Source organism: Megalops cyprinoides, chromosome 9 (genome assembly GCF_013368585.1).
Source record: "Megalops cyprinoides isolate fMegCyp1 chromosome 9, fMegCyp1.pri, whole genome shotgun sequence".
NCBI classification, from domain to species: Eukaryota; Metazoa; Chordata; class Actinopteri; order Elopiformes; family Megalopidae; genus Megalops; species Megalops cyprinoides.
The window spans coordinates 3786074-3812860 of record NC_050591.1 but is presented as its reverse complement, the minus strand read 5'-3'; the positions used below and the strand labels follow the sequence as shown (position 1 = coordinate 3812860).

The 26787-nt window shown below is 45.0% G+C and overlaps 1 protein-coding gene across 1 annotated transcript in view; it reads left to right on the top strand.

The window, feature by feature from the left end:
- Positions 1 to 18421: 18421 nt before the first annotated feature.
- Positions 18422 to 26787, top strand: part of brip1 (BRCA1 interacting protein C-terminal helicase 1) — a 28261-nt gene continuing 19895 nt past the window's right edge. Inside the window, exons 1-5 of the mRNA XM_036537421.1 lie at positions 18422 to 18544; positions 19296 to 19407; positions 20062 to 20244; positions 20601 to 20746; positions 20967 to 21116. Coding sequence (XP_036393314.1) covers positions 18452 to 18544; positions 19296 to 19407; positions 20062 to 20244; positions 20601 to 20746; positions 20967 to 21116 — 684 coding nt within the window. The 5' untranslated portion in view covers positions 18422 to 18451. The remainder of the gene's footprint in view (positions 18545 to 19295; positions 19408 to 20061; positions 20245 to 20600; positions 20747 to 20966; positions 21117 to 26787) is intronic.

Sequence of the window (26787 nt, the reverse complement as noted above, 5' to 3'; positions counted from 1 at the left end):
TGTGGTGCTTCCTATATTGTCCTCAGTAGCAGAGGGGGGGCGTGGAGAGGGGAGGGCAGCAGCTGAAGTGTGGATTGGGGCTGAGGGGGGCAGCAGCTGGGGTGTGGGGGTTGAGTCAAACCTGTTGAAAAACAATTTTAGCTCATTTGCCCGCTCCTGTCTCCCTTCCACGGCCGGGCCTGATTTTTCATGTCCAGTGATCCTCGTTAACCCATCCTACACCCCCTTGGTGCTGTTCTTAGAGTTAGAGAGCTTGCCCTCTAACTTCTCCCTGTAGTTGTTCTTGGCATTCCTCAACTCCCTCCTCAGCTCCTTTAGGACTGACTTGACCTCTTCCCTGCCTCCTCCCATGAAGGCCCTCTTCTTTCTGTTGAGGAGGGCTTTAATGTCCTTGTTAATCCATGGTTTATTGTTTGGGAAACAGCAGACCTTCTTGGTGGGTACAACGCTGTCCTCACAGAACCGGATATAGTCTGTAATACACTGGGAAAGTCCCTCAATGTGAATGTGAATGAACAGGTCCCAGTCCGTGGTCTGAAAACAGTCCTGCAGGGCCTCCTCAGCTTCTCTAGACCACACCATCACAGTCCTGGTGGTGGCGCTCTGTTGTCTGACTACAGGCTTGTACCGGGGTACAACATGTATCAGGTTGTGGTCTGATCTGCCGAGGAGGGGCAGTGGAGCTGTATGCCTATTTCACGTTGGCATACAGTAAGTCCAAGATTTTGTTCTCCCTTGTTTTGCATTTCACATATTGAGTGAAGTTAGTAAGTGTTTTGGAGAGAGAGACAAGATTGAAGTCCCCCTTGATTGTCATGAAGGCGCTAGGGTGATATGTCTGTAACCCCATGACAGTAGAGTGAGAGAACTCCCGAGGCAGATCAGACCACAACCTGGTCTAGGCTTATACTATATATACTATATAGGCAGTATCTCAGCCTATATAGTATATAGAGTATATCTCATGTTCCCCATGACAATCGATGGAAGGCAAGGTTTGAGTCTCCTGTTCCTCTCTCGCCTCTCGCACCCGCTCTCATCCCCCGCCGATGTCTCCACAGCTCCGCTGGTATGTCTGCTGGCGGAGCCCCCACTCAAGTCTGATACTCCAGGAGTGCTTCTCTCGTGTAGGTGAGCAGTGTCTGGTCTAGCACACACACGAACAAACACGACTACACAAACTAAACTAAGCTAAAAAACTAAAAACTGACTAACCAAACTAGTGATCAAGAAAAATCTAAAAAGCGGAAATAAAGGCACGTTCTAGTATAATGTTAGAGCAATGGAAAAGAGGAAAAAACAGTGAAAAAAGTCAAAGAGTCAGAGAGTTAATAAAAAAGTGTAGGAGCTGCTGTAACAGGCTGCCATCCATGAGGACAGCACGGCCTGATGACCAGACTCCTGACCCTAAGAAGATCCAGTCGTTCTTAGGCTTAGTGATGTGGTATCAATGTTTCATCCTAACTGTTCCACTGTTGCAAAGCCTCTATTCCAGTTCACATCTGGGCCTAAAGACATCAAGAGAAAAGGCAATGGGAACAGACAGGTGAGAGAATTCACACAGGAAGCTGACCACAGCAGACTGGACCCCTGACTGTGAGAAAGCTCTGCAAAGTCTCAAGGATGCTCTGTTAGCTAATGTTGTTCTGGCCCACCCTGACTTTTCTAGACCCTTTATTCTATCCACTGATGCATCGACTCATGGTTTAGGTGCTTGGCTTTCGCAAGTCGCTCCAGGAGAGGACAGAGCACACCCTATAGCATTTGCCAGTAAAACACTGAACAAAGCTCAAAGCAATTATTCAGCTCATCATCTTGAATTCCTAGCTCTTAAATGGGTAGTTTGTGAGAAGTTTAGCCACTGGCTGAAGGGACATGCCTTCTCTGCATGGACTGATAACAATCCCCTTACTCACAAGCTGACCAAGCCGAAGCTAGATGCCTATGAACAGTGCTGGGTGGCAAAGCTGGCTGCTTATGACTTTGATCTCAAATGTGCCCCTGGGCTGAAGAACATCATGGCTGATGCGCTCAGCAGAGAGCCCTTTGCAGGCTACAGGATTGCTCTGTGAGCCATATGAATGTCTGCTCCATAAGTCAGAGGAGCTGTCAAGCGGTAAGGTGCAGGATGTCTAGCGATGAAGTCGCTGCTATCCTTGACAGTCACACCAACTGGGAAGCCGCTGCCAGAGTCAGAACCACAGCCTTGGCGAGCTATGTCCAAAGCTTCACTGGCCAGGAACGCACTGCCATCAATCCCAAAACATGACCTTGGAGCCAAGCAATGAACCGACACAGAGCTAGCCTGTGTGATATTTTATGTGGATCACTGCCGCCGACCGACCAGACGAGAGAGACCCAAAGAGCCACTGAATGCCCTGAAGCTCTTGAAACAGTTGGACAAGTTGGTCATGGAGGATGGAATCCTATACAGGGTGTCTAAGGACCCAGTCACGAGGGGAAAGAAACGTCAGCTCCCGTCACTGCAGGGGAACGCTCTGCACGGATGCCATGATGAAGCAGGTCAAAAAGGCCAGGAGAGAACACTCCACCTCGTGAAGCAGAGATTCTACTGGAGTACTATGGAGCATGACATGAGGAACCATGTCAAGTACTGTGCCAGATGCGTCATGAGTAAAACACTGGAGCCAGAAGGTCATGCACCACTGGAGAGTATCAAAATGACAGCACCCCTGCAATTAGTCTGTATAGACTTCTAAATGGCTGAAGACTCTAAAAATAGGACTGTTGATGTGTTGGTTATTACCGACCATTTTACGAAGCTCGCTGTTATGGCCAGACTCCTGCCAAAGGCGAGTACAGGCAGTCACAGGACAGTTAGCAGGATAAATACTCTACACATAAAAGTAAATCAACGCAGCTACTCATGGTTAAGTGTTTGGTCCAGCTGGACAGACGACGCAGCGGCAAAGAGTTGCAAGGTTAGCTAGCTAGAGAGTATTTGTACGGGTCAGAGGAAAAGTTAGGTGAAGAGATAGCAGTGTGCAAGAATTTCAGAGAGTGGTTTAAGAGGGGGAAGAAGGTAATGGGGAACAGAGAGAAAATGAGTTCTGGAGTACAGTGCGCAAAAGAATGAAATAAAACGGTGGGGGCTGGCCAGTCTGCAATAGACTGTTGGACCTGCTCCACCGCCCTACCCTAAACAACAAAACAAAAGTATAAAATAAAACGTAACAACCGGTCATTGTCATATAAAAGATGTCTTAATTATCTTATAATCATTGTCTAACTGTATAAACAACTTTATGAACATGTAAGTATTACACTAAGTGGAGTACTACTACTCCACTTAGTGTAATAGTACTAAGTACTAAGTACTACTCAGCAGAATAACACACATTTACATTTGTGACTAGCCTTAGATCAGTTAATGGGTGTTGCTTCTCTTCTACTACTGTAAAGGGCCGTCCACACCAAGAACGATAGCTATAACGATAACGATGTGAGCATCCACACTGATGAACGATAAAGTTCTGTAAACAGTGGCGCCAAGCACGTGCTACATGCTTCAGCTGTGTCTGCAGCTTAGGAAAATGGATATTGATGTTGAACGTGACGCCCTGTAAATTGGGATGGATTTTGATTGGCTGTCAGTGTTTCTATCGTTCATCAAATCGCTCTGAAAGTGATCCCAACGACATTGTTCGCCACTGTCGTTGTCGTCATAGTTATGGTGTAGACTCTGCCATCCACTTGAGTTAGAACGATTTTTAACGATATATTTATAGTTATCGTTATAGTTATCGTTCTTGGTGTGGACGGCCCTTAAATAACCTACATGCTGTGTGTGTGTGTTTTGTCAGACAGCCAAAATGGCAGCAGAGAAAAGGAAAATGGACATACGATCGTTTTTCAGTACACCAAAACGCCAAGTAAGCCCCCAGTAATATCAAAGGCAATTTGATGAAATCTTTATAAGAAAGGAATGAAGTGCTTACGGAAATGTTAACATAATGGTGTCATTAGGCAAAGGAGAAAGAGAGAACAAAGCTGGGTGCAGAGAGGCAGAGAGACCAGGGACAGTCAGACAGTACAGAGTCTCAGGTAAAGTTTGTTGAGCTTTTGTTTATCACTGTTTTTGTGAAATGTGACTGTCCAGTAGAGATGCTTCACTACAGCCTAAACATAATTTTACAGTCTGACCATGGACTTTTAAACAAAATTTATGAAATAAAATTGTTTTAGCTCAGACCTCAGTGACTGCACAAAGCCATACCAACCACATCCCCAATTTATCGAACAGGTCATTGACATTCCAAGAGAAATGGTTTCAAGATTTTCCATGGCTACATTACAGTCCATCAGTGAAATGAGTCTTGTGTTTTTACTGTAGCAAAGGATTTTCAAACCAATCCTCTTTTGGACAAAGATCTGATGCTGCTTTCATTAGTGCAGGCTTCAGAAATTGGAAAAAAAGCCATTGAAAAATTTACAGCACACCAAAACTCCCAAGCCCACGGCCACTATGTGACTGTGAGTGCACATCAGCCAAATCCAATCAGCGCCCAGTTATCCAGCGCATGGGGTAAACAGCAGGAGGTGGAAAGGCATTGCTTAAGGAAAATTGTTAGTTCTGTGCAGCATGTGGCAAGACAGGAACGATCCATAAGAGGCCACATTGAACAGAGAACAGAGGTTCTCTCTCCATGCAGTTGCCCCTCTTTCGCAAGAAATACCCCTATAGCAGTAGTGGAGAGGCAGAAGAGGTCCTTATTGCCAGTGCTAATAAAACACGCACTGTGAACCCAACCCGTCCTGTCTGCCTGTGATTCCTGCGAGAATAGCGTCGGTTGGGAACAAGGGGTAACAATGGCCCCAGACAGAGATGGGCAGTATTTCTGTTACTTGTATTTGAAATATGTATTTCAATTACTTTTGAGTATTTTGTAATTTGTATTTGACAGGGCTGAAAAAATTCAAATGCAATTTGTAACAAGATACTTTAGAGTGGAGTGATTTTGTATTTTCAAAATACTCAAAATACTTTAAAAAAATAATGTAAATATATCTTAAAATGACGAACAATACACTTAGACACACTCACACACAGTGATTTTGTAAGCCCACACTACGCACAGTATTTCCATAATAAAGTTCATCTTCTGTGAAGTTCGCCGCCCCTCAAGCAAGCCAGCACATGCTTCCTGCCTCAACCAGTGCAGTGGACTGTCTGTCAAGGTAAACATTTTAGCTGAACTGCAATAACTATATAAAATATATCTTACTTTTTAGAATTTACACAGGTTGAACGCCATAGGTAAAGACTAAAGATAAAAACAATCGAAACATGTGGCCCAGTGGCTAAGGAAGTGAGTGAGCTAGCAAGCTAGCTAGCTAGCTAGCTATTAATTAGTGCTAGTGGATAGTTAACCACAAGAAACAGCTTGACGAGCATATAAGACTGCTTAGCCATAGGTAGCCAGCAAGTGTTAGCTAGATGTATAATTTATGTCTGGCATATTGCATGGTGCGTGGTGCTTAACATCATAGCCCTAATATATCAAGCTACTCCATCCACACAGGAGGCGGTTAACATCAGAAATATTTGAAAAATTTGTTGTTTTTAAAGGCAACCAAATAGGCTATTAATTGAAGTGGTTGGGTCTCAACTGCCATGTCTTTGAATTGGACAGAGAGCAAGTTTTTACATACTGTACAACACATAGGCCTACTGGGGCAATTGCTCTGTCAGCTAGCTGAGCTGCGCTTTAGAACTGTACCACTTAAACCGGATGTATCACGAGTTTAATGCTCAGCTGTGTATTAAGCTAAACTGATTGCTGTGTAACATTACGCAGGGGTTCAGCTGATTCGCAGTTAAACCAGAAGTTGGAGATCTACCCAGAACCAGAGCCTGTCTATATAGATTTTCTCTGCCAGAACATAGTTAACAAGAATGCCACTCAATGACATAATTTAGGATTCTTTGCGAGTTAATTATAGGCTATTGTAATTGTTATTAGGCTTATATATTTCTTATACAATTGACTTCACATCTGCCAAAGTTTATTTCCCTGCAATAAGTAAATAATAAGGCCCTTCCTGGATCCTGTCGTCATTGAAGTATCTGAAAGGGAACTAAAGTTACAACTTTATTGTAACCCTCGATTTATAAGAATTTTGGTCTGAATCGTGTTTGAGTTATTATCATTACTCGGGGATGTGCATAGACATTTGTTTTGGAGTGGCTGTGAAATAAATCTGTTCGATTGCCAAATTGTTTGTTGTATACATATGTGTGTGTGTGTGTACACATATATATTCTGCAAATGAGACAGTTCAACCTCAGTGTCAGGTTTAAGCAAATACACACAAAAAGTGACCTCTAGTGGCTGATATGAAATTTCTTGAAGACACAGCAACTGAGATCAAGCTAAACCTCAGAAGTAGGTTAAACCACAGGTACCGATGCAATAGCAATGGGGTTTAAGAAGCCACCTGACTTCTTCCGCAACATGCGTTTAAAACCGTGTTAAACTCTAAACCGCAGCTAAGCTAACGATAGAGCAATTGCCCCACTATTTTCAGTATTTTGTTGTTTTTTTACAGGTTTGCTTAGATACAGTAGCATTCTACGTCCTGTTCTTCCTTCCTGCAGGGTTCAAACTCTCACCAGAGCCTTGTGTACATTATAAAAATCTGAATGTTCTGGTATGTTCTACTATTTTGTACAAATTCAGAATGCCCAATGTTACAAATGTATTTTCCTGTATTTTGAAAATACATGTGTTTTATTCTGATACATTTTCTGGCACCAGTATTTTGTATTTTATTTTGATATATTTATTTGACTGGTATGTTGTATTTTGTAACAAGATACATTGTGTGTTTGCCAATCTCTGGCTCCAAACAAGCTCTTCCTGGGCTCAACTGTCACTGTACTTTTCAGTTTAACTGCAGCAACCTTCACTTCGGGAGTGACTCTCCCCTCCATCTCTTCAAGTTAGACAGGAGATGCAAAAACTGGCTGTTGTCATTCTGACTAATAGGATCTAGTTGTTCAAGTACATGTCAGTAACCCTCATTTGATTTGAATCAGAGGTTTCAAAACATTAGCTCCCAACATCCTACTGTCTTTCAACAATTACAACAGGGACAATAAATTAAAACCATGGTACTGTCTGTACCCAATTATTTTTTGCGTAGAAAGTGACACAAAACATAAAGCAGACATTTCTTAATTTCCACTGCATCTGCCTGTTAAATAGTAAAATGACAGAATCACTCAGCATTTGTGGCGAATGATTCTATTATACTCGACTGCACATTAAAGACACATTGCAGCATATACTGTCAGGGTTTCAAAGCCTGTTTCCTGCAGCAACCTGCAGAAGTCTTCGTGACAGCCTGTCTGGCCCGGTTGCCTGCTGCTTCCCCAAACTTCCACCAGAGGGCCTTATTTAGCTCCGGATGTCCTCCGTCATGGTGGGCCACCAAAACCGCCGGCCAATGAACGCCACTGTGCGCTGGGCTCCAGGGTGGCCAGCGAGCCTAGACGAATGCCCCCACTGCAGGACCTGGGAGCGAACGGACTGGGGAACAAAGAGGCGGTTAGGGGGACAAGAGCTGGGACCCGGTTCATTCTGGAGGGCGGTGCGGATGGCGGTCTCGACGTCCCAAAGCACCGCTGCGACAACGCATCGTGCTGGCAGGACGGTGCTGGGCTCCTGGATGTCTTCGGCCGGAGTGTGCTGGTGTGAGAGGGCGTCAGGCTTACCGTTTTTAGAGCCCGGATGGTAGGACAGGGGGAAATCGAAACGGGAGAAAAACAGGGACCAGCGGGCTTGTTGTGGATTCAAGCGCTTATCCGATCTGACGTACTTGAGGTTTTTGTGGTCAGTCCATACCAGGAACGGAACACTCACCCCCTCCAGCCAGTGCCTCCACTCCTCGAGTGCCAGTTTGATGGCCAGTAGCTCCCGGTCACCGATGTCGTAGTTACGTTCGGTGGGCGTGAGGCGGTGGGAGAAATAGGCGCAGGGGTGGAGCTTGTTGTCAGCAGGCAAACGCTGGGACAGGACAGCCCCCACTCCCACGTCCGAGGCGTCTACCTCCACCACGTACTGGCGAGCAGGGTAGGGCTGGGTCAGGACAGGCGCCGAGGTGAACCGAGCTTTCAGGTCACGGAATGCCTCCTCGGCAATCGTAGACCAGGTGAACACTCAGTTGGTGGATGTAAGGGCGGTGAGGGGAGCCGCTACCGTACCGTAATAGCGGATGAAGCGGCGGTAGAAATTGGCAAAGCCAAGGAATTGCTACAGCTCTCTGCGGGAGGTGGGACGAGGCCACTCCTCGACTGCGCAAACCTTCTGCCGGTCCATACGGATACTTCCTAATGAAGCCCAGGAAGGAAGTGGTGCTCTGATGGAAGGCGCACTTCTCCGCTTTCACGTAGAGGTGGCTCTTGAGCAGACGCTGGAGGACAAGGCGGACATGCTGTACGTGCTCAGGCAGGGAGCGGGAGTAAATTAAGATGTCATCCAAGTAGACGAACACAAACCGGTTCAGCATGTCCCGGACGAAGTCGTTGGCCCTTAGCCGGGCAGGTCGCCACGAAATGGCCAGGCTGCCCGCAGTACAGACAGGACTGGGTGCTGATCCTCCGCTGACGCTCCGCGGGGGACAGGCGGGTGCGGTCGACCTGCATCGGCTCTGGAGCACCCGAGGGTGGCGGTGCAGGGCTCCTGGCCGCCGTCACGGGGGGCTGATCACAGACAGGGCTGGGCAGGCTGCTGGATGCTCTCTCCCGGCGTCGCTGCGACAGGCGCTGGTCCACGTGGATGGCCAGGTCCACCAAAGTATCGAAGCTGGCAGGCAGCTCCCGAGTGGCCAGCTCGTCTTTGATGGGCTCCACGAGACCGTGGAGGAAGGTGTCGTACTGCGCCTCCGCGTTCCACCCACTGGTGACGGCCAGGGTGCGGAAGTCAACGGCGTAATCCGACACCGACCGGCCCCCCTGGCAGATTAGCAACATCTCCCTCGCTGCCTCGCGGCCCTGCTGGGAGCGGTCGAACACCCTCCTCATCTCCTCAGCAAAGGCTGTGTAGGACCGACAGAAGGGAGCGCCGGCATCCCAGACTGCGGTACCCCACTCCCTAGCGCGGCCTGTCAGCAGGGTGATGACGTAGGCGATCCTCGCCCGGTCCATGGGGAACGTGGAGGGTTGCAGTTCGAACACCAGGGAACACTGAGAAACGAGCGGCAGGTACCAGGATCCCCCGCATATGACTCAGGGGGTGGCAGCCGAGGCTCCCAACTGGGAGACGCGGGCGGGAGCGGCGGAGAGGCAGCAGCGGGCGGAAAAGGGCAATTTTCCTGACTCAGCTGCAACTGCTGCAACTGAGCAGTGACCCCGACGAGGCTGGTGGCGAAGCCGTTCAGGGACCGTTTGATGGAGTTCAGCTGGCTCTGGTGCCCTCTCAACAGAGCACCTTAAAGCTCCAGGTGACAAAAAACTGAAACGAACTAGCAACAAGACAGAGACACGCAGGGAAGATATAGGGCTGGAGTGACGAGGAGATGGGACGCAGGTGAGCAGGCAGGCAGGTGCAGGCAATGAGGGAATCAGGTGGGCGGGGACCAGGCGGGGAGCGGGGCGGGGCTGGAACACAAGGAAAACAAAAGCACAAGGACAGGGAAAAACAAAAACACCGTGGCTTAAGGGGGTGGAGCCCTGACAAAAACAGACTCAGATATTTCGCTTTTAATGGCCAAATGCAATAGAACAAACTGGATTTTTGGATTTAAACAAACTGAATTTATGGATTTAAATCTTTGAAGTTAAAACCTATGAATAACACAATATTTTTCTCCTCATTACGAAACGATTCTGTATCATACGGGACGCTTGGCAACACTAAGTGACAAAGAAGGCGGTGGCATCTGTCATGAGTGATTTTTTTTAATGTTAGCTAGCTACATACAATGCAATTGTGGGTAAAAGCTATGTAGATAATGTGATTCTCTAAGCCTAAACACGATTAATGGTGATGACAAAATATATCTGGATTGAAACAACAAAAAACACGGTTACGTTTTAAATGTACTACTAAATGATGTGATGTAACCAACTGGCTAATAGGCTATCCGCAATCAACGTAGCGAGTTAATTTATATATAGCGACCTAGGGAGACCGGACTTAAACACATCCATTTTACAAGAGGAAAAAACAACAAACATCTGCAGTAAAAACAATAAAATACGCACTTTTCCAGTTCGAACTTGGACAAGTCCTGTCATTACAGATATAATACATTACATTTATTACAAATAGCCTAAATAAATGTAAAAATAATTTTTTAAAAAATTGGCTAGTGGGGTGCCCAGTCATTTTTGTGGGGGACCATGGCCACCCCTTGGAGGTGCCCCTGCGTGAACGTGCTTACGTGCTAAATAAGTACCGCTCAGATAAATTGTAACCCACCTCGTCAGAGATTAGAAGAACATCACCATTCACCACTGTAATAAAATCGATTTAAACTTTTGTTTCATGGCGATGAGAAATACAAAACAATTCATCTTGGAAGAAATTCTGATTAATACCACCCCAGGTGTTATGCTTACAGGAACTACTTTTCTGTATGTTACATTGGGTCTACTTTATGTTGCGGACCCCTGTGATTCAGTGAGAATGTACTTATGTATTAAATGAGCAGATTAGTTGTTGTTGTACTTTGTTGGCTGTACAGCGTCGTTGTGTGAGTGTTCAAACACAACAGAATTGGCAACGAAAGTAAAATAATTGGAAACGAATACGGCGTGTAATGGACACGACAGATGACCGCAAACACACTGCACTGCTCTCAACCGTGGAATAGCTAGCAACCTGTTTCCCCTTTCCTGCCTGGTGAGCCAATGCTACATGGACTAGCTGGCTAGCTGCGACTGGAGGAGGGGACAGGCATAGCGAAAACGAACAGTGAGTAACGTAAAGGAATCACAAAGAACGGTGAAGTTACCCACCAAAAACGGAAAACATGTACGGCTGTGTTGGACAGCTTTTGATAGTACGGCGGAAGAATGGGTAACGACTCGAACAGTACTGCCTTGCTAACGGGATCGGTGACAATAGAAAAGCAGCTGTGCTATTGAGCGTAATGGGACCAAAGACATACAATCTACTGCGCAGTTTAACTGCACCGATAAAACCAGCAGAGAAAACCTTTAAGGATATCGCGGACTCGTTACAAAACCACTTCAGTCCCAAACCATTGGTTATAGCCGAACGATTCAGATTCCATGAGCGTAACCGGTACGACAAAGAATCGATAGCAGATTACCTCGCTGAGCTGAGGAGGCTCGTGAAACGCGAATTCGGCGCGGGATTGTCCGACACGCCCAGGGATAGGCTGGTGTGCAGGCTGAATACTGAAAGCATACAGAAGCGACTCCTTGCAGAGAGAGAGCTAAAACTGACTCGTGCTGTAGAGTTAACAGTATCAATGGAATTCGCAGCGAAAGATGCGCAGGAATTGAGAAAGAAATCCACTGTTGAATGCACTGTAAATAAAATCGCAAGAAAACATTCAGAGAAAGCACCCGCATGCTTTTAGATGTGGAAAAAGGTCACACGATCCGACGGAATGTTGGTTTAAAGATAAGGAATGCAACCAGTGCAACAGAAAAGGACATATCCAGAAATTGTGCAAAACGAAACAGAATGAAGAATAAGAAGAGAAGAATAAACTGGTAAATGAGATTAATGAAACTGATTCAGGAGAATCTGATGAAGCTTCGTCTTACATAGAACTTAACTCCATGAAAGAAAGTGATCGCAAAATGATATGGGGAAATTAAAAATGGAGCTAGATACTGGGTCAGCTCTGTCAATCAATTCGCTGAAAGATTACAAAGCAAAATTCCCCAACATAAAACTGAAACAGACTTCAGTCTTATGGAAAATATACACAGGGGAGAAGGTTGCGCCAGTGGGCAAACTCCAAGTGAATGTGAAACATGAAAACAAAAGGCGAATACTGGATTTGTATGTACTGCTAAATGGTGGTGTACCCTTATTTGGACAAGAATGGCTCTGAAGTATCCATTTTAACTGGCAGTCCATAAAAGCAATGCAGCTGGATCAGAGTGAATCGACACAGAAGTTGAGTCTTCTGTTGAACCTCTCAGCACAGGTGTTTCAAGAGGGAATTGGAACCTTAAAACACTGGAAGTCACACATAGCAATTGAAGAGAATGCACAGCCCAAATTTCACAAAGTCTGTGCTGTACCATATGCCTTACGTCCAAAGGTGGAGGCAGAGCTGAAACGCCTAGAGGAGCATGGAATTCTGTCAAAAGTTGAGAGGTCAAACTGGGCAACACCTATTGGTGATCAAGAAAAATGGTGCACTACACATTTGTGGTGATTTTAAAGTGACAGTAAATCCTGTGCTCCATGCAGACCAGTACCCACTGCCACACACAGAAGATATCTTTGCGTCATTGGCAGGTGGGCAGTGTTTTTCAAAGATTGACTTGGCCCAAGCTTATTTGCAAATGGAGATGGAAGACTCCTCCAAAAAATATCTCATGATAACAGTTGATTACATCGGAAAAGGTATTGACACACTACAGCCCCAACTTGCCACTACGTTTGGCTTGTGATGCTACCCCGTATGGCAACGGAGCGGCCAGTTGCTTTTGCTTCAAGGTCACTGAATTCAGCTGAAAAGAACTATGCACAATTGACAGAGAAGGCCTGAGCCTCATTTGGGGTGTGAAGAATTTTAATCAATACTTTTATGGGAAACATTTTACCTTAATTACTAATCACCAACCTTTAGTGGCTATCTCTAACCCTCGTAAGTCCATCCCCACCATGGCAGCGTAACATTTACAGTGATGGGCATTGTTTTTAGGCGCCCATAACTACACAATAGAGTTCAAAGGAACCAAATAACATGAAAATGCTGATGGACTCTCACGGGAGGAAATGTTATGTTTATAGGAACTACTTTCCTATATGGTATATGGGTCTATTTTATGTTGCGGACCCCTGTTACATTGATCATTTATTAGGCTGTGCATTAATACAGTGATTCAGTGAGAGATACACTGATGTATTAAATGAGCAGACACATTAAAGTTGTGGTTAACTATGTTGGCTGTATAGCGTCATTGTCAGTGTACAAACAACACCAGGACACACTCATACCAATTTTACAGACAGAACATTTAGCTTGTTAGTAAGCCAAGACCAACCTCAGTAAAGTTACAGTACAGTCTGTAATCATCCAAAAAAGAACAATTCAATGAAAATGTCTTCTATAGTGCGGAATGTCCTGATGGTCAGGTCTCCCCCACAGTAACAACCAACTTGCCAAATCAGGAATACTTCACTAACACTTACTAGTTCATATACTAATATTAAGTGATGACACTAAAAACTTGCAGAGGGAGAAAAATAAAGTTAACATGTCAAAAATAAACTACAAAATACCGGTGCACGAAAATGTAACACTCATGTCACGAGTTAGCCAGTGTCTACCTCGGAACTACAGCTCAATCTCTCTCACACACACACTACTCGCATACTGGAGAAACTTGGGTCAATTCATGTATACATAATCTGGGTCTATAAATTTTGAACATCCAAAATATTTTCAGAAAAGAAGCTCAAGCACCAAGGAGATAAGACAGCATTTGTGTGTGACAATTTGCACAGTTTATTGAAGGAAATTTACCAAAAAAAAACCCCTTAAATTTGACATACTAGGTATGACCATCTTGCATAGACCTCTCTGATCCACCCAAGCCAAAATATTTTTTTTTCTGTCTGAATGAAAAGATATGCCTTTAACTGCCATAAATATTATTTATATCATTATTTTATATGTTTTGTCCACATATATTATTTATATAATTTATTTTCATGAATATTGATTTATTTTGTATTAACATTTCACTGGAAGTATGTTTACGTTCTGTGTTGTGCGGGGGACACATTTAGTTGGTGCAATCTCCTCCAAAAGAAAAAGTGAAGCAGAAGTTTACAGCAGAAGCATAAGATTGAGTTTAAGGGTGAATTGCGTAGCCATTTTTGAAAGATTTTATGTTCATTCAAGTGGACTCATTCCCTCTTGGTTGTGTGCAGCCAGCGAGGTATGTTTGTTTACGTGTTTTATGTTTAATTGTGCATAATTATTTTCTAGTTTGTGTATGATACAAATGCGTGCTTGTTCTGTACACTGATGTATTTGAACAGTTCGACGGTGGATTTGATGGTGACAGAAGTGCAGTTAATAGCTACTTACTGCAGAGTAGGGCTAGCCATGATCTAACTAGTAACTTAGGCTGGTAGTTCATTTTAAGGTACAGTTATGATAATGGGGATTTTTAATTAAGATTGAGATTGGTCTAAAATGTGGGTAATTGGATGCTTAGATGTGACCATAGACTGTCTTATTTTTGCAATTCAGTGTAAATTGGCTGAGAAATAGAGGTTGAAAAGTAATTGGGGTTAAAGTAACATTAACATTTTGTTGCATATGTAACTAACAGAACAAATAAGTTGCATATGCAACAAAGCCTGTAAAATCTATGTAAGCTTGAGTAACAAACAAAAATTCATTTACTATATGTTAAATAAGGGTTGAGATGTTTTTGCATAAAAACAACCTTGCAATAATTGCAGGGAACATTAAGTTTAATATTGATGGGCACCAAAATTTCTTTTTCCAAGTCCATTTCTGCTTGATGATTTGTGCAGGCATTATCACTCCCTCCAGGAAATACACGACACCGCAGTTCTTCTGATACTGATGGATTTAATCGTCCTATAATTTCTTACACCTTTAAGATAGCAAACGGGCCATCTGCAAATTGTGGTAATCTTCTGAGTAACGTTAACAGATTGATAATTGTTCGTTTTGAGTTCAAGTACAAAAATCTGAGATCATGGATTTCAAATTGCTACATGTTACCTTGCTGAACACTGACAGCTGTAGGCCTACTAGTTACCCCACATTAGCTAAACACTCGCATACTGCAACTTACGACACTGCACTGTATCTGAGTGGCGTGCATTACTAGCACAGATGTGAACAATGTTAGGCTAAATTGGGAAACGATCTGTTATCTGATTAACTTTTACGGAGCCAAATTGCCAATATGCATCTACACAACGACTCAACTTTCGTAAAAGTTGTTCAGGATTGGAAACCTAAACCTTACTTAAAAATAGTGCTTTCGCAGGTCTGACCGCCACCCTAAAATTTCATTAATCACCGGCAGTTTGATGCTGATTGACATCTCATTTCACCTCGTTGAAAAGCGTTTATTTTGACATCCGGCAGCGCCTTTTTCAAACCGAGGACAAGGAAGAGAGAATATTTCCACAGCTCATGGGTGAAATGAGATGTCAATCAGCATCAAACTGCCAGTGATAACAATGAAATTTTAGGGTGGCAAATCAGATATTAGGGGTGTCCAGTGCCACCCCGGACACCCCTCTGGCTCCGCCACTGGGGTTAGCAGAACCGGACACCCAACTGTCCCGACCACAGTCAGCCTACCACAATGCAAGAGTAGGTAGGTAGCAAAAAAGAATAGTTTTTTACAGTTATGTTTAAAATCTTACATAAAGGTAGTTAATTTAAAGACAGCACACCCTGGAGTCACCCCCTTTTGCCAGCTCTCCCACAGTGATCCCCTCATACCCAGGCAGGCAAGCAAGCACTGCAAATTCCCCACACAAGCTGCGGGTGGCGCCTTCCTCTGGCCAGGGTGAGCCGGTCCAGGATTGGCGACAGACCAGGTGGGGATCACAGGCTGCCACAGGGAGCACTCACGCACACTTACTAAACAGGCGTTGCTACTAATCGCTTCTCCCCACAGGCAGCAACCGAGCAACGCAAAAAAAAAAACCTTAAAACCAAAGAAGATACAAAGAGAATCCTCAAAAACACCCTCGTGTCCCAAGTAAAATAGAGTCCCTTCGCTGTCCGGACGCCAGGCTCCAAGTAGTTCCGTGCTGCCGGGTGGGGTTACGCTGCCTCTCAGATTTCATCCGTCGCCGTCCCTGCAACTCCAGCGATTGTGAAGAGGGAACTAAGAGAACCGGCGTAGCCACTCCTAGTCACACACACCCACGTACTGTGCAGGACTAAATGTCACGCATTACCTGCTCCTGCTACTCACGCCAGTTGACCAGCCGGGCAGCAGCTTCTCCGCGGCGGGTCTGAGCGCGACAGCCTTCCTCCTCCCTGGCCTCTTTGCTCCGGCTATATTCCACCCTGCCAGAGTCCCGCACAAACACAAAGCACGCCACCAAAAAAAAAAAACAAAGTAATACAATCAAAGGAAAAAACAATATCATACACACCCTGCTGGCTTTCTCCAGACTGCTGTTTCCTTACCACCCCAAGCGCCCAGCTCACAGGTGCCTGCATGTCATGGCTTGCTCGTTATTCAATCATTAGGCTAAATAATTGCTGTGCCAATCCCACATGCAACTCCCCGGGCTGCCCAAACCACCGCCTGACACTCACTTGTCAAGAACATGAATTCTCAACTGTTAAGGGACCCTAACAAACTAGTTTATAACTTAGCTAGCAACATTATGGGTACAGGAGGGGTCGAATTATAACAATATACAGGACATGTTATTTTAATGGTAACGTTTAACAGACGTGTGTTTTTCAAATTGAGTGGATAACTAGTCGTTATAGAACATTTTCACGTATAAAAGCAATAACGTTAATTTATACTAGGCTACTAACGTGGTATGGCTATGATGTGTGTTGTTAGCTGCCGTATCTGTTACCGCAGACACCCGAGGTAAAACAATAAAGCTATTTATCGTTAACTCCAAATATGTTTTCTCACGAAAAAAAAAACTACGTTTCGAGGTTTCATCCTTCCTTCAACCTTATCAAAAAAGGGGTTGTTCTGAGAGGGAAATGCTGGACGTTTTACCCATATTTAATCTGTCAGCCTACGCTGCACTCATCCTGAATAATACTGCGGCGTCAGTCTGAATAAACAGAGCTGGGGCGGAGTTTCTTTGCGCGCCGGAGGGTCACTCTTGTTTTGGGCGCTTGAGCTGCGCGTTTCTCTCGCGATAACTGGTAACATGCGTACATGGTGGTTGACTTGTGCGGCGGGATTTTTGCTAGCATGAATCCTGTGTTTGTATTTGTTCTTCTTGCTGTTCGAATAAGGTAATCACAAACACGTATTCCTCGTTGTTGCCACTTAACTTGAACTTGATGATTTCATACTACCTTTTATTTAGACGAAAGTGTCTGTTTAACCGGTTTAATATTTTGAATAATCAGTGATGGCTAACATATACAGATTAGCGAACCTTAGCTAGACTGCCCTATGCCATTGCCAGCCCTTGAAATGTAGCTATCCGGGGTAGCTGGAAAACCAAACGATTTTCTTTATCGTATAAGTGTTTTCTAAACGTTGGAATTAACCAGTCACTTTTTTATTACGTCAGCATGCTTGTTGGCCGAAATGGCTGATTGTCCATAGTTTTGCATGTTGCGAGCTATACGATTTAGCCGACTAGTCATACACGTGACTGGAAAGTGCCTTGGAAAGTTAGTATAATTGCCCTAATATGAGCTAGTTAGATTCGTGGAAGCGCTGGTTGGTCGTTAGCTATCTGGATTGACGTGTTCTTTGAAGATAGCTAGAATACGTTATCCTACATTCCCTATTTAGACTGATGAAATCTCTTTTAGTAAAACCAGCATTGAGGCTGCATCCGAATACTCATACTGCCATACTATATAGTAGGCAAAAAGCAGTACGTCACAATCCGTAGGGTGTCCGAATACTCAGTAGGCATTTTATAGTAGTCGAACGGTACCCTACTACATCCGAAGTATGCAAACGTACTACACTACGCTATCCCATAAGTCAGCAAGAGCCCGAAGGAGAATTCCCCGGGAAAAAGAGAAAGAAGACGGCGGTATAGTCAACTTGGTTAAATTAACAAATCAATTGGCTTGTTACGTAACGATAGCTTTTCGTTTTACCTCAGGTTGACAGTCAGCTAAGTAAAACAGACTGATTTTTAAAACATGTAAACATGTAATCATGTAATCATCAGAGGTCAAAGGACAGGTAAGATGACGGCGGATGTCCGACAGTGTGTCCAGTGTATGTCCGAATTGTGTCCTTACTACTCGCTCGCATGCTCGTGGAAGGTACAACAGTAACGATCGGGTAGTACGTTCTTAACCGAAGTTAGTGCATAGTGCATAGAGTATTCGGATGCAGCCCGATTTTTTAAGTTTATTGAATAAATATTGTTACAATGCCACTGATCTAGCGAAATAACTAAATTACAATTAATGTATCAATAAAGTGTGAATTTCTACCCACAACGAGGATAAAGACAGCTAACGTAAACATTTATTTCAGATATTCTCGTCCATAAAATCCCCACACATCTTGGTGTAGTGCCTAGCGGTCGCCATGGCTACGCCAGCGGTGGAGTACACTATCGGTGGAGTAAGAATCCACTTCCCGTGCAAGGCGTACCCCTCCCAGCTGGCCATGATGAACGCGGTAAGCACATCAACTCGATACCTCAGGGCCTGTCGTCACCGTCATGAAGTCTTGAGATCCATGTCTTCACGAATTGCACGAGTTTAGTGTGCAGTAAAACTAAACCATTTTCACCTTTTGAGCTTTCAGATCTTAAGATCTGTCATGTGTCACTTTTGTCAGTGTGTCTGTAGGCCACTGCTGTCTCTGAACAACATATTCAGTTTTAAACATATTCAATATTCATATAACCTTACTAATGTTGGGCTACTTGTATTGGAGCTGTGGGCAGAGTTAGCAGGCATTATGACTGTATTTCTTCCACCGGATATGGTGGTTCAGCCTGAAGACATGAAACAGATAAAGGAGGGTTCTGCCCCTGCCGATCACAGCAGTCAGCCAGAAGTGTGTTGAAGTAATCTGGAGTCTAGTTATTCGGAAAATGTCAGCTTTGGACCGCCAGTGAGGTTTAGGTTGTCATGTAAATCTGGGGCTTTCCTAACATTCAGTGTGATGTCTTGTGATATAGCACTGGGTGTCATGGAAAGGCAGTGGCCTCCTGCCAGCCTGGTTTTACCTCTACAGTGGAAAAAAGGTGTAATAAGCCTGCCTGATCTAGATCCTCAGTGGAGTAATAGTATAATGAGCCATCATGGTTGCAGCTCTACAGTGGGAAAGTGATATAATGAGCCAGCCCGGCTTCATCTCTCCAGCTCTACAGTGTAATAGGTGTTGGTGGTGTTGTTGAACCCTGCTCTCTGGGCCCCCATAGATTGTGCGTGGGCTGAACCATGGGCAGCACTGTCTCCTGGAGAGCCCGACTGGCAGTGGGAAGAGTTTGGCCCTGCTCTGCTCCGCCCTGGCCTGGCAACAGGCCCAGCATGGTACCAACACCCTCTGCATGTCCCTCCTCACCAGGCTCTCTCAGATCCTGTGGTAACCACAGAGTCTGTGATCATGTGATCACTGGTGTCTCCCCAGTCATGTGATCATACAATGTGTCTGTTCTTTCTGTACATTATTTCATGTTAGAGATTGAAGTAAACATACCCCTTTTTGTACAGATTGCTGGTAACCTTAAATGGCTGTTTTTGTAAAGGTGTGGTGTTGACCTGTCTGTGTTAACATGCTGAGTCACTGATGTGCACATGAGGTAATGGTGTGGTTGATATATTTGCATGTTAAATATATACTGTCAAAGACATTTGTGTGCTTGGTGAGATGATGCCAGCAGTATTGGAACATGTTAAGTGATGGTATCTGTTATTTATGTGTGTTTAGCGATGGTGCGACAGATGTATTTATACAAGTGTAGTGTTGTTATCTGATATTTGTGCATGTTTGACAACTGTATGAGTGAAATGTATTTGTTTATGTTTAGTGATTTTGTGTGTGGTATTTGTGTGTTTAGTAATGGTGTCAGTGGTATTTGTGAATGTTTACTGATGGTGTATGTGATATGTGGGTCTGTTTAGTTATGGTGTCTGACATTTGTGTGCGTTTAGCAAATGTGTGTGTGATGTGTTTTGTGTCTGAAGGTAAGGTGGACTTGACCCCTGCAGAGCAGTGTAAGAAGCCAGTGGTGACCACACCCTGCCAGTGCACCTGCCACTTCAGACACCCCAGGATTCCCAATGTCCCCAGACCCCCTGCCAGAGCGAGCCCAAACCTGCCCAATGTGGACCTAACAGGCCAAGACACAACCCAGCCCCCAGACACAGGTGACCACCAAATGGCAAGGGACTGGATTGCTGTTTCAGGTTTGGGTTGTTCTGGACTTGTCCTGGATCAGTCTTCACCTTTTACTCAGACATTGTTCAGGGTAATAATAGGGGTGGAAAAGTGCTACTCTGTGTGCTTTTTGGCATGGGGTACTTCCTGGTGGTTGGGAATATTGGATAGTTACGTGTTTAGTGACTGTGTCTGTGATGTCTTTTGTGAAGGTAAGATTGGAGCTTGTTTGGTTTCTGGTGAAGGTCAATCCTGGATAATTTCTTTGAGGACAGAAACTACCCAGAATGCATTTCTGATAAATGCTGATGGTTTAGTACTAGAATTTGGCTGCTGTGGGTTTCAGGACCTTCTCTAGAGGACTACAGGCCCAGGAGCAGCACCTTGGCCGCCCGCCTGGCGAAGAAACTCCAGACCTCTCTGGTTGAGGAGAAGGATGATGATTTCCAGCCTGATAGGAAACGTATTCGCAATCCTGCCATGGATGAGAAGGTAACTACAGAGCTCCCTGTTTCTCTAACGCTGCAGCCAGTTCATCCATCATCCTGTCATCTGGTTTTACAGAGCCCTGTGTCCTTTACTCCAGGTACCTGCCCCTTGTAACTGATCCAAGATCAGCTTACCAAACCGTTTTCCCAGCCCCAACCGTTATGTAACAGATGGTTAAACTGATCCAGTATAAGCACTCTGACCCTTTTGTGTTCCTCTCTAGGGTAGAAAGCTGAGGTGTCTGGAGAGGGGTGTGGTGTTCCTGGATGATGAGTTAGAGGGTGAGAGACCACCCCCCAGGGCTCGAACCTGGAGTGTGGAGTTGAGCAGCCAGGCTCAGGCAGCTGACATCCCCTCTGCTTCACCCTGCTGTGTGAGTACCTCTCCACACTGCCCCCTGGCTGTGCAGCCTCACCACTGCACCTGCATAGGATATTTCCCCTGTTGTCAATAAATGATTTGACGGTTTCATTTATTGTTACATGGATTCTAAGAAGGGAGTACTCACACTAGGCAATCCGTACCTTGCCTGAGCACGTTTGATCCCCAAAGTACAGTTCGTTTGACTAGTGTGAGTGCTCCGTACCGTGCCCGGGCCCGCTTGAAGAGGTGGGCTCGGGCACGGTACGCTTCAGTGTGATCGCTAACCGTGCCCGAGCATGGAATTCGAACATGACGTTAATGATGCGACTCTCCCATTTAGCAAATATATCCGTTATAGCTACAGTTAGCTGGATATCTGTTAGTTACACGCCCAGTCATAATAAATCCTTTAAACCATAATTTGATTAGCTAGCTGACTTCCTTTTATATAACAATCTGGCTACCTCCAAAATTATCTTTGATTGGTTAGTTCTGTAGATCTATACCTAAAAATAACTGTGGATCCCCACATTAGCTTGATCACTAGCAAGCGAAATAAAACTAACCAGACTTTATGTGGCGATGTAAGCATTGCTGTTGTCAGGGGCTTAGTCAGAGTATCACAAATGAAGCAGCCAACCTGTTTAAGTAGCTAGTCTTCAACAATGGTTCAGATAGGTAGCCTGTTAGCTAACTAGCTATGTTTGTTAAATCTATTGCTAGATAGCTGACATTAGCTCCCCAGCCAGTTAGCATCGATTATGCAATGCAGTGATTTTCAGTTAATCATGCTGCACGTATATGAAGATTTATACGGAGGCAGCTGATGTTGAGGGAGGAATTTGGAGTTTTACTCGCCAACTACAATTCACGTTCATCAGTAAGGTGAGAACCAGACCCATTATTAACCGAAATATTCTCGAATGAATTGAAAAGTGCACTATCCAAGTACAGTAGTAATAGAGGATGTTTGTTGTTGTAATGATCACTGTAGCGCACACACAAGTAGTAGCCCTGACTGGTTAACATTAGCTAACATTACTGTGATTAGACTACTGTAATCTGACAAAAAATATTGGTCTGTCCCTTAGCATAATGACTGAAACGTCAGCTGCCTCCGTAAAAATCTTATTATATGTGCAGCACGATTTAACTGAAAATCGCTGCATTGCATAATCGATAAATCTATCAGGCATGTGAAAGGGCCATGTGTCACCACGCCCAAAACGACTCCAAATAAGCCACAAAGTACAATGAACTCCATTGTGCTGTGAGAGAGCACTGTTCATCGACACAAAAAGTTCGCATCGTGATGGCGTAAGCGTGCTTGGGCCCAGAACATTAAGCACAATGTGAGCACAGGCCAGCGGGGGAGTGGGGGGGGGGGGGCAATCGTGCTCGAGCACGGTACAAGGCAACTGGGCCTAGTGTGAGTACGCCCTAAGACTGGACTGAGAGTTTAAAGCTATCCAGCTAATACACATTGAGCTAACTCGCTATTCTGTCTCTGTCTGAGACACAGAGCTTTTTTTCCTGCTTTTCAGATGTCAGTATTGTAGATTATAGATTATTGTAGCTCTCTGCTCTTTATTTTTTAAAATAATTGCGGAGTTATGTGTTCTGAAGAAGTGGCCGATACATTAGGAGCTATGCTGGTGGTTGGGGGTGGTGTTTTCAAAAAACCCGCCCTTAAAGATTTGTGTACCTCGGTTTTTCGAAGATCGTCAATATATGCAGAAATGACTATATATGTACTGTACTGTGTATGAAGGAATCATTTTTTTGTCCAGTGGGGGGCAGCAGAGCCCACTCTATTGCACAGTGACTGGTCTCTGTTGGCCTGTGCTCTGCCTGGGCTTCCTACTCACTGCACCAAACCAGGTGCAGAGAGTAGGAAGCCCAGGCAGGTTCAGTTCACCTTTAACAAAAGAAGTTGTTTTCTGCTATCAGGTAGGGTATTATTCAGAAAAAGCTGTAAATCTATAAATATTGTCCAGCTGTCTCCGAACACTTGATTGCCTCTAGAATTTGGCTAAAATGTACAAGAGATAAGGAAATATTAATTAATAGCAGTGGTACTAGTAACAGCAGCAGCAGAATTAGTAGTAGGAGCAGCAGCAGTAGTAATGAGAGGAGCAGTATTAGCAGTAGTAGAAAAAGGCAATAGTAACAGCAGCAGCAGAAGTAGTAGAAGGAACACTAGAAGCATGTTCACTTTCTCCTAAACCATCCCCAGTGTTATATTGGGTAGAGGTACAGATGTGCTGTAACAGACACCCTGTTTCCCAGGGACAGTGTGATGAGGAGGATCTGTATCAGTGTGCTCACTGCAAACACAGATCCTCCATATTACTTACACCCTGAACAATGGAGAGGGAAGGCCTGTCGTTACACCTTCCTGCAGCCTGACAGACTGTTACAATGAGGACCAGGTGGGTGGGGGGCAAGAGGAGGGGGGGGATTAGCTGAGGAAAGTGAGTGCCTTGAGTTTCTCCTCCTGTCACTTGACACCGTCCCCCACCCCACGCTTGCTGACAGACAGCATCAATGGGCCCTTTGAAGCCCTCCAGTTTAATTAAGAGGTTTGCCTCGCCCGCCACTGATCTGTGAAAGACTGGGATAAATATTGAATGGGGTTCACCTGCTGGTTACCGCATATGTCGTGGCCGCGGGGGGGCTGGGGGCGGGGGTGGAGCGGAGGAAGAGGACACGGGTTTGAGAGAAGCCTCTGTTGGGAGCGTGACATGAGCAGGGAGAAAGAACAAGAGTAGAAAGAGAGATTTGGCTCTCCCAGGAGCCCTTGCAGCAGAGATATGGAGAAATACAATGCTGACAGGTGAGAGGACGGCACGGGACTCAGGCTGACACAGGTCCCTATCTCACTACACCTCACCTGCAGTGAGAGGCTTCACTGCCTGAGAGTCACACCTGCTGTGTGATAACACAGTAACACCCATATACACACAAGCAGTTACACCTAGTGTATGTTAACACAGTAATACCTGGTAGTACTCAAACCTAGATATCATGCCTGCTCTGTATGTAAACAGTCATAGCTGGGGTGATACTATGGTGTTTTGGTTCAGGAAGGGTGCTGCTCTGTTCCCCAGATGAGGCTTCATGGATAATTTGTAAAAAACTGAAACTGCCTGCAATTTCAGTAAAGGCGTCATAACAAAAATGCAGCATTTTTTCATCACAGAGGTATTGTCTCCTTGTTGTTACTGGTGTAATGTTTTCATCTCTGGTACACTCTTGTTATTGGGACTGGTTTAAAGTTTTCTCTCCCGCAGCAGTGTCCCTTGTTCAAATGGGGAGTGATGATCTTATCTCAGTCCTGACCACACATCAGGTAAACTGATCCAGGGACTCACCAGCTCTCCTCTTACACAGAGCACCCCCAGAGGGTAGGCTGTAGACAAGCACATTCTATAAGGCCATTTTAAAGGATATACTGTTGTAGATGTGACATATTTTGTAATAGAGTGCCATTAGTCAGTAGCAGTATATACTACTGAATTGCTGCTGTGTTGCTGCAGTGTTCAGGAACTGTTTAAATGTTGACAGGAATCAATCGAACTGCAGGCATTGTGTGACCAAAAGAGCCGGGTGCCAGTTTGTGTCCTAGGCCCTCACCCACCCGCTGGCTGCATTTGGGGTCAAAGGTCACACAGTATTGTCTGCCACCCAGGGGACAAAGTTCTGAGTCCAACTTTCTGTTTTAGAACAGAAAGCATCGCCTTCAATCACATAAACCCATTAAAGTTTATATATGTAATTTACTTAACTAACACATTATTTGATATTTTTCAAAAACAGTTGGAGGTTAATCACATTAATATTCATTTTGTTTGCAAGCTTTCAGGGTTTTGTTTGTGGGGAAAGGAGTGGGTTAGAAAGAGCTAGTATACTGCTTTATCACTGCAAATTATTTTTTTTATTGAAGTGTGACATGATAATCTGCCTGACCACAGAGTGGAACGGCTGTGGGAAAAGTTCAGATCATTATACTCTGCATCCTTGGGGCAACTGACTGTCGCCTCCCGACAGGGTTGCTCCTCTCAAACACAATGCCTGTCTATACAGGTTCCCCAGTGGTGTGTGAACTTCCCACAGGGCGCAGGACAGCAGAATCACTGGCCATCTTCCAATGCAAACTGAAGACCCATATCTTCAGACTGCACCTCAATTTTACCTCTGTCCCCACCTCCAACACCTGCTATTTGTGTCACTTGCTGCTTATTTACTTGTCGTATCTCTATGTGTTGTGGATATTGTGATGTGTTATGGATATTGTGATCATTGAGATATACAGTAGTGCATGCCATGCACTTAACTACCCTTAGTTTTCTAGCCCTCTTCCAGTTTAGCACAAGTTATCTTGTAGTAGTGCTTGATTGGTGTTGTGCTCAAACTCACTGGTCTGGGAATGTTGTTAGCCTGATGTGACACTGTTGGTCATTTAATTTGGATGGATACACTTCTGTTCTCTTGTGCTAGAAGTTGCTCTCAATAAGAGCATCTGCTAAATTAATGTAATGTAAAACACTGTATGCATTCATACTTTAAATGCTGCAGTGCAGCAGCAGAAGAGGGATGAAGAGAGAGGAAAGCGCATGTGGGCAAGGGGATAGTGTGAGAGAGACATCAAAGGAGAGAGATAAGAGTGAGGTGGATGCTGGGAAGAGAATGGAGGCATAGTGGTAAGGAACAGGGCTTGTAACCCAGTGGTTCCTGGTTCAATTGTTGTTGTTGTACCCCTGGGCAAGGTACTTTATCCAGCTTGCCTCTGTAAATACCTGTCTGTAAATGAATGTGAAAGCTGTGCCGTGTAATTTTAAGGTAAGAGAGAAGGAAAGGTATGAAGGAATGGTGTCTTACTCCACCTGTGTGGGGGGGAGGCATTATCTGTGTTCTGGGGTTGTCCCCCCACTGCTGTGCTCAGGACGAAGCTGAGCGGGTGTGGGGTGCCTCAGCGCAACGAATACCTTTGTGTCCCTGCACCTCCTCTGACAAGGCCTCCATTCAGCCTACCCTTGTACCCCAATCCCCAATGAATAAGTCATCACTCCGTGCAGAAGGCAGGGGATTTGGACCAGGCTGTTGAATGTGGCAGTAGTGGGTAAGGCGATCCACCAATCGCACAGGCAACCAGAGCTGAGCGGGGGGCGGGTGTTTGCAGGCAGTAACTGTGGTGACTGAACACTGTGTTCAGATCGGGGTTTGTTTGACACGCCGTCTCACTGATTGACACGTTGAGGGGAGGCAGCTCACGTTCCAGCCACTCCACGCGAAATATTTACTGAGGAACAGGGCAGGGGGTAATGGGAGTGTGACATTTCGCTGAAACAGTGGCTTGGAGGCAGCTTGATCCCTTCCATTGTGCCACAAGGTGTTCTGGCACTTGGCGTCAGGTACGACTGGGGTAAACCTACTGAGCATGTCTCACAGGAAGGACAGCGCAACCCAAGAGAGCGCAGGGGTGCTGGGGAGCTTTGTCCTGTGATGCAGGTGTGTCATGGTGACCTTCAAAGTGAATGCATGCCGTTTGGGTTCAAAATAACACCAGTGTTGAAGCTGAAAGCAATGGGCGGTCTTCTTCTGCGGCTTTGTTTTTATTTTCCACAAGCTGTTACATAGTGACACAGAATACCATTCTCCTGAACAGCACTTGTTTGTAC